General features: G+C 47.3%; 1 protein-coding gene and 1 long non-coding RNA gene across 6 annotated transcripts in view; one reads left to right on the forward strand and one right to left on the reverse strand.

The window, feature by feature from the left end:
- Positions 1 to 33: 33 nt before the first annotated feature.
- Positions 34 to 14,643, reverse strand: part of Ttk (zinc finger and BTB domain-containing protein ttk) — a 52,342-nt gene continuing 37,732 nt past the window's right edge. For 4 of the 5 annotated variants that reach the window (XM_076818583.1, XM_076818580.1, XM_076818582.1 and 1 more), the window contains exon 5: positions 8,273 to 14,310. In XM_076818583.1, coding sequence (XP_076674698.1) covers positions 13,613 to 14,310 — 698 coding nt within the window. In that variant the 3' untranslated portion in view covers positions 8,273 to 13,612. Of the gene's footprint in view, positions 4,666 to 5,092; positions 5,369 to 7,465; positions 7,732 to 8,272; positions 14,311 to 14,643 lie in introns of those variants that run through there. The other variant, XM_076818586.1, reaches the window with a different exon arrangement.
- Positions 5,225 to 5,948, forward strand: LOC143372438 (uncharacterized). Its single transcript, XR_013086294.1, has 2 exons — positions 5,225 to 5,356; positions 5,520 to 5,948. It is a non-coding gene; the product is annotated as an uncharacterized LOC143372438 (long non-coding RNA).

Here is a 14,643-nt window from a genome sequence, read left to right on the forward strand (position 1 = left end):
CCGCAGTCTGCTTATAAATGACGAGACACGATGATCGATTCATTTTGATTTTATTTCCTTCCCGACATATAATGCACAATACGTTCGATTTCGTTAGTTGTAGTGTCCGCTAATCGTGGACGATTAGCGTGACCGTAAGTACTATGGTTTGTTGTAGTATTCTTTCCCCCTTGTTCTTCCTTTTTTTTTTGTGTGTGTGTTTTGTTTTAATCGTATGGTACATACGTGCTCGCGGAATTCGTGCATTCGTTTCAGACGGGGTCGCACCTTCGGGCGGTCGCTGTGTCACTGTATATACAATGATAGTTTTTGCCGAGTCGTGCGATACGCCCGAAATACTATTCGCAAACGGCCTCGTTATCGTAAACAAATAAATAATTTATCTCCTCGGAAATACTCTCAACTCGGATCGTCGCGTTAGACGTAGGAGGTCAGCCTTACGATCTTATGATTAGTAACACTTAAGATTCAATACGGAAGATTGAAATACGCCGAGGGAGCCACTATTTCGTCTTCCTGCCCCCTCTATAATTTCCACCAGCACCAACGGCCGTTCCGCCCGCCATAAAACGAAGGAAGCCTGTTATTAAAGAAAACGCGTAACGACCGAACGATCGCGATGAACTCGGGCACTTTTTACACGCTGCTCCACTGGAATCTCCCCCCAACCGCGTCGTCGCCGCTATTTCTTTTCCCGTGTCGTCCGTTTCGAGAAGGAGAAGGTCACTTCGTTTATCACTTACATACGCTCTGCTAAAGGGAACGGGCTACAAAATTATTTCTACAAACACACGTCTACGGTACTGTACACCTACATCAACGTCGCGGTACATCGTTCGCGAAACAAGAGGATACCGAGGAAGACGATTGATAATGGAAGAAGGTTCGTAATTGTTATAACAGTGAAGGCGAGCGAGCTAACTGAGAGTCGTTCGATACACGAATCTGGCTTGCACATGCAGCATCGCCGTGTGCATGTTTCATTATCGGTGATTAATTTCCCAAATGGATCGTATACATTCGTTGGACCTATGAGTTCCCGTTCTCCAGAATGGAACAGCTGTACACGCGAGCGGAAGGGTCTACGGGCGTCGTTTGGGCGGCTTAAAACGTTACGATTGGCACAGAGCACGCGACGGATATCGTGACACGTCTGCGAGTTATACTTGTCCCCCTCGCACGATCGTCGTAGCTGCGCTTCTTATTGGTAACGGGGCGCGTTAATGTTACAGGGAAATGTTTTTGATACCGTTGCACGACCCGCGCGCAAACTTCCTTTTCTCTCTTTAAAACGTCCCCAAAACCGCGAAACCGCTGTAATTGTTCCTGCATTACTATAAGGCCTGCTTCTTGAGCACCCGCGAGTATTATATTTACACATCCCCCAAGCTTTGTATATCGCTCGAAATAATTTCAAAGGGTCAGAATTGTCATGGAACGGACTGCGATTGTTCACTGGATTTCGTTAAATAAAACGTATTAACGCGCATTCCAGAATGCATTTGGAAGAACTTGCTTTGTCCACGACGCGAGAGGAAGGAAGACGGAAAGTGGCTTCTGTCCTTATCTCGACGGTAGTCGAATAACGTCCTTCGCTCGTACGCACACAATCACGCCGCGTGTGCACGCGACGTTCGTTTACGCACGTGTAGGATGAGAAATGTAGTATACGTGCAGAGGTTCGCCTGCAAATGTACGCGGCCGCGCATAATTACGTGTAAAATCCGTCGCGCAATGTCAGAAGAGAGTTGCCTGCTTTTGATTAGCTCATTGGAGGTTAGGTTGCACCATGCAGGTTCGCGGTTCGTGTAGCCACTGCCTGCCCTTTTCCCGGCTTCGTTTATTTTCCATAGAAAATTCAAGATAAAATACTACATTCGGCCGCGAATGGATCGGCCCGAGCAACGCGATTCCTGGCTTCGATCCTCGCGCCTAGCCCTAACAAATACGAGCTCCTCCAACGAGTTAAACCCCCCCACTCTCTTGTTCCGAAAAGAAAGGGAAGAAACAGAACGGTACATCGACGCGCTCGCATTCGTATAATAAAAAGGCATATAGAGTTTACACCTTTGTTGATTAGCACCGAATTTAACCACTAGGTCAGTTTACGTACGCGCCCTGTCTGTACACGGCGCGCACGTGTCATTCTAATTGTAAATCGTGAGTTTAAAATCCGAGAGAAACGCAATTCGTTCTTCTGCCGTTGCGCCGTAACGCGACACGCAACAATGGAATAGAGATTAAAATACTTTCGAGACATTCGAAAAAATGGACAGACTTTCTTGGAATATTCAGCAAGATTAATACATATAATGCTCTCGCGTCTTAATTTATTATCGGCAACGCGCATTATATTATATTTAGTCGTACCTCACGTACGTGCGGATATATTTCATCTATTTATCGATCTATCTACCGTCCTCCTAGCGACACTAGTACGTGCCCCACTAATCTCTCCGACTGCGCCCAGCTGCGCTTACGTATATCGTATTCGCGTACCTTTCCACGCTGTGGGAAACAAACGATTCGCGGGGCGAAATGACAAAATAACCTATGAGTAAATGAACAACAGGCGTTAATCTGCCATTTTGGATTAGTCACTTACTTGCCCAATGCTCGAAGCTTTGCAGAAGGCTACGATTCGAATGAAAACTTTGATTGGAGGCTTTGGTTCGTAGTTGAGCTTGCAATAATACAATTGAAAATTAATAATAAATGGAATATTTCTGTAAACTTACTTGTTGTTCATTCGATATTAAATTTACAGATATGGGTGCCCGTTTAAGAAACTCAACGGAGCGATTATCATTCGGACAGGACACTTTGCTGAATCGCGCAGGATGGTTTAGCTAGTAGCTAGTCAAAAGGAACTTGTCCACTCGCTGGTTTACTGTCGAAATGTAACATGCGCTTGGTTTCACTTTAAATTGGCGCAGTACCCTCGTGAACGTCACCTACGCGACATAAACGTATCAATACCCGTATACCGATATAATTCCTATGAATTTCAAGCGTACCGTAACGTTCACGCGCGCAACTGTCACGATACAAGGACCCACACCTGGACACGTCGGATGTAACAAAAAGAAGTGAAGGAATAAAATCGAAGGAAATAGTACGGTCGCACTTTTTGAGCAAACGATCGCTCTCTCTCTCTCTCTACGCAACGAGATGTCGTACGCCTGGGAAGATACACATTTGGCACTGGATTCTCTGTCTCTCTCTCCTTCACAGAGCCTCTCGGGCTCGATTCGCCCCTCGCATTAGCAAATCCCGCTCGCGTCGACCCTGGACAAGCAATGTCGATTTTGTTTTTGGAATATAAAGGACTCCGAATTTAATTTTGTACTTTGTTGCCTTGGCTTATTTCTTCTTAATTATTGTAAAAATGATTGCAGGTGCTATAGAAGACACTACCGATTGTGAGTTGCATTTCAAGAGGGAAATGGAGTTAATATTGGACTTGAATGTTCCCTGGAACTTCGACATCACCTTGCCTCTTTTCATTTATACTTGGATGGTTTGGAAATCTGCTGAAAAATCGCTTTGCAGGCACATCGCTAAGTCCAGAGTCGATCGAAACGGCGAACAATTTGCCATCATAATCAGCGACGAAAAATACGAAGCCTATCGAGATCAAAGGAACGATATCAACCAACGATCACGATCCTCGACGAGGAGAGCAGCGTATGTGTACGCGGCTCTCAGGCCCCTATATAGTAGTAAGGATCGCGCGTATGAATTGGCAAAACGCGTGTCCGCGTCGTGTGTCGCCGCGCGGCCAATTAGGATGCGAAAAAAATATACGTAGCCGCGCGAGCCTCACGATCGGACAGTCTTTGATCCTCGTCCCAGCCGTCGAAGATCATCCTGCCGACTTCGGTACTCCGCGCTGCAACGATCCACGATTTCAGTACGTGTGTCCGCAGTTACGTAACGATCGATGCTTGTTCTTCGTGCCAAAAGAAGTCGATCCGTGGCCCGGTTTTCAACTGAGAATTCAGGCTACCGACTCCCGGTATTTAAATGATAGCGCACTCGTGCATGGGAATTACGAGCACCGTGGAACACACCACGTGTATTCTCTCTAGCGTTTCTGCATCGCGACATTCCGATGTTGAAGATTAGAAGAGTTAGAAAATGGGGCTTTCGATCTGTTTTGGCACAAGTAACTGCTCCGCGTTTAAGGGGTGCGTTCGATCGTCACGGTAGAGACCAATTCACCGAGTCCTTTAACGAGTTGAGCATAGAACGTCGATTTTTATAGTTAAGTTTACGTTAATCCTAGTTTGATCTTAAACTTCTTAAACTCGATAATCTCTTAATTACTCGACCGCAGAGCTGCTCGTAATCGGTGAAGAGAGGGAACGGAACGGAGATCGAACGTCGGCAGGGATCGCCGATCCAGCGCGCGTCAGACCGACGGTTCTTCCAGCCGAATCACGAGGTGAGCATCGTACGACGATGATATGGCACCAGAATTCCCTTTGTCCCTTCAGCAAGGGCGAGCCCTTAGCTGTTCATCACGGTGGATCGCCTGGAGTAGCCTCGTCTCGTGACCGTCTCACCCTGAGCCTCGCACTCCCTCTTCACCCGATCGATAATGTCCGCCACGAGCTTCTCTTCCTTTTCCCGCTGCTGCTCCCAGTCTGGCCCTTTCCCGATCTGTGGGGGCACGTTTCAGATTTTCGCCCTTACTCTTTCGAAGCGGACAGGGGGAGGTTGGGAGACACGAAAGCCCTTCTGCCGCGACTTTCGCGTGCTTCGTGCTTTCGATAAAGCTGATCTAAACTCTAACGATTCTAAATTTTTCCCCTCAAATTAATATAGTATCAAAGGAAATTTCGGATGTATTATATTATTCAGGGTCAATCCCGCGCATCGCAACGAACAAAGTAAAGTTTAAGCAAAGTTGAAAAGCACTCTTAATATTCTTAGCCACCTTAGAAGCTTAACTGTGACGAATGTACCACGTCCCGCTGTTGCTCCGCAAAGCATAACAGCGACAAGACTGCGTTTTTAAATAAAGACTCGCGTGCAGCTTAATATCGGTCGCGTATCGGCCACGCGGCAGGGTGGTAGCAAGACTTACGTCCGAGGTCTTCCGGGCCTTCTTGTTGGCCGGCTCCTCTCTGTTCTCGTCGTTCTCGTTGTCGGAGTGCCGCGAGCTCAGATGGCCGATGTAGCCCTTGCGGGACTTGAAGTAAGCATTACAGCTGTGGCACTTGAAGAGCGGCGCCGGCTGGGTCACCTGGGTGGAGACGTGCAGTTTGTACTTGTGCCTGTACCAACGGGTCCGAGACGGTAGGACCTCGCCGCACCACTTGCAGACTACGGAACCGTCGTTTTGAATGAGGTATTCCAGCAGCTTGTAAAACAACGTTTATTTGGTTTTTTTCTCTCCCTCTCTCGCTCTTTCTCTTTCTTTCTTATTCGCCGTTTAATCGCCGCTTAATCGTCGTTTCTCACCCACCCCCACCGCAACCCCTCGTCTCAACCCTTTATCGCTGATTCGAGAGGCTGTTAGATGGGAATCTGGCTGAGTAACGACAAGGATCTTTGCAACGTCCGTTCGACGGGTCTCCTCGGCGAGCCATTGGCGAAGCTTTCGTCCACGAATGGTCCCCCGCGGGCGCTAGAACGTCCATCTCCGGTGGATGGGTTGGAGCAGGCGGAGGATGCACCGACAGAAAACGTGTCACCCGGCATAGAAACGGCGTGAAAACGAGATCCGTGAGGATTAATTTTCCGAGTGAGCGCGCCTGGGTGCTTTCCATTCGGCTGGCAAGTACACGAGTGACATAAGGAACTTCAACGTTGCAACTTCAAGTTTATTCAGTATTTTACCGCTATAAAAAAAAAAAAAAAAAAATAGAAGAAAATAGCCGATCGGGGTTTAATCGGAGGTAACATAGAATGTGCGTACTTACATGGGATAATCGACGGTAGATGCGCAGTTCACAAACAGACCGACAGACAGTGCTTTCCTATCCGCGAAGCACACGTTTCTAATTATGCTAGTTTCCTTATACGCTAATTAAATAAGTATTACAAAACACTTCAGTCGCCCAAGTGTGCAATGCCTGTAACGAGTAACTTCACGAGCACTTCACACGCTTCCTTCTTCTTCGCTCCGCAATTCGCGAACTTGAAGTTCAATAATTGTAGCCAGTGGCGGATTTAACGCGTGTCTGATGAGCAGCTGGTGAATTTTTTTAGTAAACTACGTCTTTATTTTCCAGGAAAATAGCCACCCTGCCCGGAAGGCCCCCGGAGCCCTGTCTTCGAAGAAAGAAAATTATGATTTTACCTAGACATCATAGTTTTTCTTCTGTACCCCTCGGAACGTTTGCCACCTGGGCCTTGGCTTTCCCCTTAAATCCGCCACTGGATATAGCTGAGACTTGGACTACATACTGTAATTCAACGACAAACTACTAATTTCCTAGCTAAATACCGATCTTCGTTTTCATTTTCACTACGTACACGCTCCACTGGAGTACTACGCTCATCTTCCATTGACAACGCTTGCTGACGACCGAGATCGTCGCCAATAAATATTAGCGATGGAAGGCGCCTTTCCTTATAATTTATCCGTAAGCCTGCTAATAATTTTCTGTTTGCAAGAAAATCGAAACTACATATGCGTATAAACAATGCCAATTAGAAAACACATCTTCAGACAATTGTTTCGACGAGATCGCGTTTCACGAGCCAAACCAAGTGTCATTTAATTCAATGAAATCACGTTTGCTTTAATAAATAGTAATTAATCTGATTAATGCGCCGTTAAATTTAAGTATACATCTCTGATTTCGGCCAATTAATCCAACAAATACTGCATTCAATTCAATAAAACGTGACCTTTATAACTCGATTAAAACTGTATATTCTGTCACGCAACAATTCTAAAATACTGTCCACTACATGCACATTTAAACTCCCATATCAATGGCTTTCCTACGAAGTATGGATATCTAACAAAAAATTAAAAGAACAGTGTTGTTCCCCCTTAAGAATGTACTATTTTCTGACCAATGATCTCTCAACAGGTGACAACCACCAGTGTACAGTTCACCAGAGTACCAGTGCCTCCTTCCTTGAAGCCGCTACTCTCGGAGCATTGCAAGGCCCTCTCTAAAAGGACAAGCGCCAGACTCGCTCGCCTCTGCCAGTATCAACCGCGAGCTCCTTCGGGCGACGAAACAACAGTGTGCGGTCCCATCGACTCCCATTAAGCTCTAAGAAATTCCCTAATGCCCACGCTCGAATGGAAAGCACCCTATCAAATCCGCGGCGGCACGGGCGTTCGAAGCGGTTTCCTCGTGGCCTGTCCGTTTCTGTTGGTGCAGTTTCCGCGAGGGCGCGGCGGCGGGCCGCGCTTCCTCCTCGTGCTCGGGCTCCAAGCGGCGCCAGGTTGCGAACTGCCTGCCGTGGCAGTGCGAAAAGCAGCAGACCAACCAACCTGTTTCCTGACCTCTGGCTCGGCCTCCCCTGACTCCGACTTGGGCAGCAGCAGGTCCCCGCGGTCCTCCTCCCTGTCGGTGAGAAAGTGCATCCCGCTGACCACCCTCTCGGACTTGATGAACGCGCCGCTACCGTTGTTCCCCTCGCTGAAGCTCTCCTTGCCGCTCCTCGTCGCCGCTGGCGTCGACGGCGGCGGCGGCGAGGACGAAGACGAGGACGTGCAGATCTCGAAGGTGATGTCGGTGGGCAGGTTCGGCAGCTGGTCTGGGTTAGACATGGAAAAAGAACAAGGCGGGGGATCGTTAGTTCAGCTTCGGAGGCAGAGAGATTATTAGTGTACGAAAGGCTTGGGGCAGGACGATGGACTCTGTAATTAGGGGAATTGTAATTCACCTGGATGATATGTTATTGAGGATGGGGTGAAGGAAATGGAGAATTTTTTTTTCCTCGAGTTAGTGAAGCGAGTTTTTGAGGATGGTGGAGGTTGCTGGAAAAAATTCGATGGTTTTCTGTTCTAACCCGTGGTAATAAGTAGAAACGTGGAGGGTTTCTGGTTAAATGTCGGCGAAGAAAATATTCCAGGGACACACGTCGGTCTAAATAAGTTTTCTTTGGGTGGTGCTGGGGAATCGGCACACTCGTCGCGCTGGATATCAGGATTTCTTGTGCATCGATGTTTTATTTTAATACAGAATGCGAAGAGTACATCTACTTGGCCAGCGTCGAGTTTCGACGAACGTAGACACACCGCGGCATGTCCCCATCGAGAAAGGGCGACTCGTGAAAAGAGGATCTCTAATAGATGTATGTTTCTTTGTCTTGCTTTAATGAAGGTTCCGCTAATCGATACAAGAAATAAACGGTCGGATAGACTATTGCAATGTATATCACAAAGAGTTACAAAGAAACTACAAATTAGGTAAAAACAAAATAAAAATAATAATAGTTATTTTACTTGTTATCGCTCTTATCGCCACCAGACACCAATAATCTAGGTACATACGTACGTACATCGGAGAACAAAACGTACAGCCGACGACCGACGATAACGTGCGAACCGTGCAGCTTCAACTTTTTTTTTTTTTCATTTACGGTTAGCGTTATATGTATGATATAACCATTCTTTCTTTTCTTTAAACGTGCTTTCAATTACCCGAATCGGGATGGACGTACCATATAATATAACGTAATATAGTATTTATATATATATAATAGATCTTCTGTCATTCGCAACGTCTATATCTCTTAACAGCTCGCGCGATTTCCTTTTTTCCTATTGCAAACGGTAAGATCACCATCGAGTGCCCCGCGAAGGATGCTCGCCTCGTTTCCTAGTCTCCGTTAACGCAACCCCTAAACGACACGCACCGCTTCTTTCTTCTACCGAGACAGAGTGCTGCGCGACGGTCCTCCGTGCTGTACGGTGGAGAAATTAAAAGCGCCATTCATCTCGTGCGTAATAGTTACAATAACTCATGCTGCGGGTGACTCCGCTGAAACACGAATCACTTTCTCGCTCGATGCGTCGCGAGTGTAAGTAAAGAATAATGCAGGCGGACCAATGGAAGTTTCTTTTCTTTCTCTTTTATTCGAGGACGTCCTTCTGCGTTTTCGCCTTTCCTTCGAGCTAGAACGAGGCGCGAGAGAAGCGAGAAAAGAACAATTGGGGGTAGCAACGCGCTACCTCGTTACTACAAATTTCATTCGCAGATGTACTCGCGGTGTCTGATCGACGATCGTTTCTCTCGTTCCGCCGGGGCAAATAAAATTTGCAGTTTTCAACTATCGAGTATAAATAAATCTATGCGCCAGGGTGTCGCGTTGCGGTGTAGCGTCGCGTGTCGACGAAGAAAAGTGGAAACGTAGAAGGCGCCTCGCTGTAATTGCATCGCAAGCGAATCAGCATGTTCAACGGTCGAATAAAATATCTGCATTATGTAATATATATATTAACCGTGTTATTTTCCATTTGTCTCTGGCTATCGTCTCTAAACGCCCCTTAAACGCGCCTTTACTCTGGTATTCTCCGTTAAAGCCTAACGCACCTTACCGCGCTAACTATTTACCCGATGTTATAGTTAAAATTAAAAATAAAATAAACGTTATTTGACGATGACAATAGTAATAGTACAATAATAATATAATATAATAATAGAACTATTACAATAGCGCTATAGAACTAAAACGTAAGAAATAAGGTAGTCACGATGCATGGAAAGTGAAGAAAAAAAGAATAGCAACGCGATCGATCTTACAATTGCTTTTGCACGCGTCACAGAACCAAGGGAAATACAAATGTCTTTTCTTTTTCCTTTTAACGATTCGTTAGCGTCAACGTTAGCGCAACTCTGCCTTTTCGAATTCTAAATTTCTCGTTTAACGAATCCAAACGAAATTGCATACGGTGCCCATTCGGTCGCGCGCCGATCACATTTCGCCGTTCTATCGACATCCCGCGTGCGTCTCTTAATATCAAAGTTTCGTTCATCGCGTAACAACAAAGATCGGACGTAGAAAAAGGGTCTGTGCGAAAATACAATGTCTGCGCTTCTGCTTGACGGAAGCGATAGCGCGGCTCCTTTCTTTTTGCGCGCGTTTCCGTTTAAATCGTTACACGTTTTGTTCGTTTTCTTTGTTTCCCTAAATACCAACTACGAGTACGAGCTGTGGTTTTCGAAAGAAGCCCTCGACGAGTATCTCTCGGCGGCCGTCGTCAAATCACATACAGGTGCGCATTCCCACTCGCGTAATATATATATCTCTCTCTCTCTGTTTTTTTAATATATATTCCTCTGCTTTAAATAGCTCTCTGACAAACCATAACTCTGACATTCATCTACATATATATGTCGCACGTACACATCCACGCTGATTTTCACGCGACGCTCGCACGCGCCTATTAAACCACCCGAATGCGGAAGACCAAGATACCCCATTTATCCGTTCAGAGTTCGTTCGGAATCTCGCGGAGGAAATGAACGCCACGGAGGCGGGAGTGCTAGGGAAACGGGAGACGGGCGTTCCGCTTGCTGCGTTATCCTGTAGGCTCGGCGTGTAAGTAAGACGCTATCTTCTAGTAAATTCGTAAAGCAAGGTGGACAGGGATGTGATCCGTGTAATATCAGAGCTCATAAATTACATTCGACGCGACCGAATGCGTGTGACGCCTTCCTCTCCAAGTACTTGACGGTGCGTTGTGTCGTTATTGCTAGTTATTGTACAGATCGCTGCGCTTATTCGTTCCGAGGTTCGCGAGATAATACGGGGATCCCGTCGAAGGGATCGCGGCGAGTCACAACGGCACAGTAGCTTCTCGTTTCCATTCTCGCGCTATTCCCGCGACTGCGTTTATGCTCTTTTTTTCTTTCCCCGCGTACCGCTGAAACATACGGCACGCAGGCATAGTAACGTGTTTGAGATTAACTCTATTCCTGTGTCGACTACAGTCGATTTCGTGTGCTGTGTGTTGCTCGTGTGCGTGTAAATGCGCGCGTGTGTGATCGGTGTCTCTGTTTTCTGTGCATATTCCCCCCATCGAAAAAAAAAAAAAAAAAAATATAAAAAAAAATACGTCAATTTACGTAATACGACTTTACTATTTCTACTCTGCGGTGTCCCAACCACCGGAGAAAAAGAAAACGTGTTAACAATGTATCAAATAATAGATTTCTTTCAGATTTTTAAACGAACGAACGAACGAAAAAGTATATAATATAATATAATATAATATAATATAATATAATATAATAATAATAATAATAAATCAAAGAGAAAAACAAACGGTCCAGACCCGAACTAACTTGGGCCCATTATATATATACTATGCTTTTGTATACATATATAACTTTCTCTCTCTCTCTCTCTCTCTCTCTCTCTCTCTCTCTCTTTCTCTCTCTCGCTCGCTCTCTATAACGTGCCCGTGCTTGCCTGTGCGTTATAACTTATATACCTATCAATAATAACCAATTTAATCGGTGCTTGTCCATAATCTAAAAGTTAATAATTCTTATCAAACAATAATATTAATAGCAATAATCGTAACGGTGATAATAAAAATAATATTGTTTGCTGCATTAATAATAATAGTGCGAGTAATGGTAAATCGATAATGATAATAGTAATAATTAATAATCGATAATAACTATAATACACTTTTCCCAGAGAACCTGTACACATATACCGAAGACTGCTACGCAGCATAATTCGTGTTCCCTTCCTCCCCCTCCCTCCCTCTCTCTCTCTCTCTCTCTCTCTCTCTCTCTCTCTCTCTCTATCTATCTCTCTTTATCTCCATATTTAGGCACTATCTAATAAACTCTACGAGTCTCCTGCGCGCGCAGTGAACCGTTTTTTATAAACTCTGTGATAAATATACATTTTCTTCTTTCCTTTCTTCTTCTTTTTTTTAAATCCATTTTTACTAATATGCATCGCTACGCACCATTGGAATCGAATCAGTTTGGAAGGCTTACAAAAAAAAAAAAAAGAAGATTATAAAAAGATCCCGACTACTACGAAACTCTGCACGTTCGTCGAGGGTCTGCCTGCGCCCCGCTATCCCCCCGGCGTGTTTTCGAATCCGTCCATGGAATTGGAAGAACGTTCCTCTATCTCTTTTTTTTTTTGTCTTTCTTGTTCATTTGTTTAAACAAATCGTGGACAGACACGAATGCGCACGTTCTTCTGGGAACGTGATCGCCCTGTCTCCGGATGAACGTCAAGGAAGATGTTGCTTGACCGCGAGTATGCAGAGTTCTACGCAGATATAGGGGTCGGGGCTAAGGGGAAAAGGATGCGAAGTTTAAAAGCGATCTGAGAAGAAGAGAGAACAAATTCGTGACCAACGTTTCACATGTTACCTGCTGAAGTGGAAGGTTTGCTTAAAAAAAAAAAAAAAGAAACAAGAAAAAACGAAGTAAACTAATGCACGTTAAAACTTCCACGCACACTTTTAAAGCTATCATTATGGTACGGTCCGGGCAAATGAAAAACTCTTCGGAAAACGCGAATTGCTTATATTTCTTCTCTCTCTCTCTCTCTCTCTCTCTCTCTCTCTCTCTCTCTCTCTCTCTCTCTCTCTCTCTCCCCTATATAAAAAGAATATGCAAGAAAATTTTCCTTCCACAATTTTATGCGCGTATCGAGCTATCCTTAAAATCGATCGACAGGCACGAGAGGAAGCTGATATGTCGCCGAAATTTTGAACCGTCGTCGGTGTGATCGACGATGCGATTGGAATTAGTGCAGACTACGCCCGCGTAAAATACTGCGATCATTTAAAAGAAAAGGAAACATTCAGCGTTGTGAAACAATGGTACATCGGAACGTGTTGCGCACGCGCGGAACGTAAGTCCGCGCGAATACAAACTCCGCCGTTGTGTCGGAACGTTTCTAGAAGACCGCGGGGTGGGCTTTGCGCCCCCGGTCGGATCGGCTGGGCTCTTGTTCGGCTTACGTTCGGCGCGCGCGGAGGAGAGGCAGCCGCGCATCGATCGGCCGTAAGTATTGGCGCGAGCTATTGCACAGTTCAAGGATCATATAATACTAATGTACACGGGAGCATCGAGGCCTCGAGCGCACAGGGGGGCCCGCGACGACCCTTTGTCGCCCGCGACCCACTCGACCGCCTACCCGCTCTCGAGCTTTAGTTTACGCCCGATCCGTGCGCGTCACCCTCTCCTCCGCCAGCCGTCGTCCCCCTTTCGCTCTTCTTCTCGGGTATGCATAAAAGAAAAAAACTGCGAGCGAGCGCGCTCGACGAGTGAAAGCCGTTCTAATCGCGGGGGTGAGATGGGCCATGCGATTGGTCCTCGCGACACGGAGCGCGGTACGGAGAAACTGTTTCCTCCTTGTGCATCTCCTTGTGACCACGGGTTGCGGATGACTAGACACTAGGGCGGTGCAGAGAAGACGGCGCAAGCGGAATATCCCCGTTGTTCCCATTGTTCCCTCCTACGAAGGGGGACTCCTCGTTTCAAACGCGCCCGCGCCTGAACACGGAGACGATCCTCGAGTGCCTGATGGTCGCCCTCGAGATCGAGCCCCTGGCCGCGGCTGCCCCCGCTCGCCCGTCGCCGTCGTCCGCCGTGGTGGTTGTTCTTCGTGCTGGACCGATCGCCGCCCCACCTCGCCCTCGCACCGCCCGCTAAGGCGAGAGAAAAAAGCCGAACGGGACCACGCAGTCCTTGGGCATGAAGCAGTCGTGGACGGTCTTCATGTGGTTCTTCATCTTGTCGGGCCTGGAGAATTCCTTGCCGCAGACCGGACAGGGGAACACCTTCCTCTGGTGGCCCTCGTGGTAGAGAAACGCGTGCCGCTGGAAGCTGTACTTGTTCTTGAACGTCTTCTGGATGTCGAGCTTCGCGCACTCGGTACACTGATAGACACCCTCGGAGATCGAGGCGTAGCGAAAGAGATTCAGGCCGCGCACCGACATCTCCGTCAGCTGCTCGGCCGGGTCCTGCGAGTGGGACGTGGCGCGACGTCTCATGCGCCTCTTGGGCACCTGGCGGCCGGGCGGCGCGGACATCGTGCCGACCTGGTGGCCGCTGGCCGAGGAGTTCGTCGTCGGCGCCGGGCTGCTGCCGCTGCTGCTGCCGCCGCTGTTCTGCGCGTTGTTCCTGCCAGCGGCCGGCGACGCCGACGAGCTTCTGGTGGAGGCGGTGGTCGTGGTCGTACCGGAGCTGGACGACGTCGAGCTGGTCGTCGTCGTGGTCAATGATCCGGCTGTCGTTGATTTCGCGCTCGGCGACTCCGTGGTCCCTTGGTTCCCGGACGCGCCGGGATTCCGTGTCTTCTCTTTCCACGTCTCGCCATCCGACTTCCCGTTCCCAGAGCCGAACTCTGCGAAAATAGTGAAGTCAGTACAGCGCTCCGATTTGCGAAGCAACGATTTTCATTCGTCTACGATATTACGACATCGAGTAATGAAAGTATTGTTCTAGCACGCCGATGCTGGGCTTGCCCCTTTGTAAGAGAAGCCTCTGCGTGTCGCATGCAATTGCAAGCTGATTACAACCGAAGGATGAATGTGAACAACCACGTACGCTAATACTGCATAGCTTAATGCGTGCAAACAGAAGGGGGCTTGGCGCGAGTCGTGGGGGTGTCGACTTCGCGCCTAAAACAAAGCGATCTCTGTACAACGTAAATTAAAATCTCGACGACACCTGCGGA

This window comes from Andrena cerasifolii, chromosome 8 (genome assembly GCF_050908995.1).
Source record: "Andrena cerasifolii isolate SP2316 chromosome 8, iyAndCera1_principal, whole genome shotgun sequence".
Lineage (NCBI taxonomy): Eukaryota > Metazoa > Arthropoda > Insecta > Hymenoptera > Andrenidae > Andrena > Andrena cerasifolii.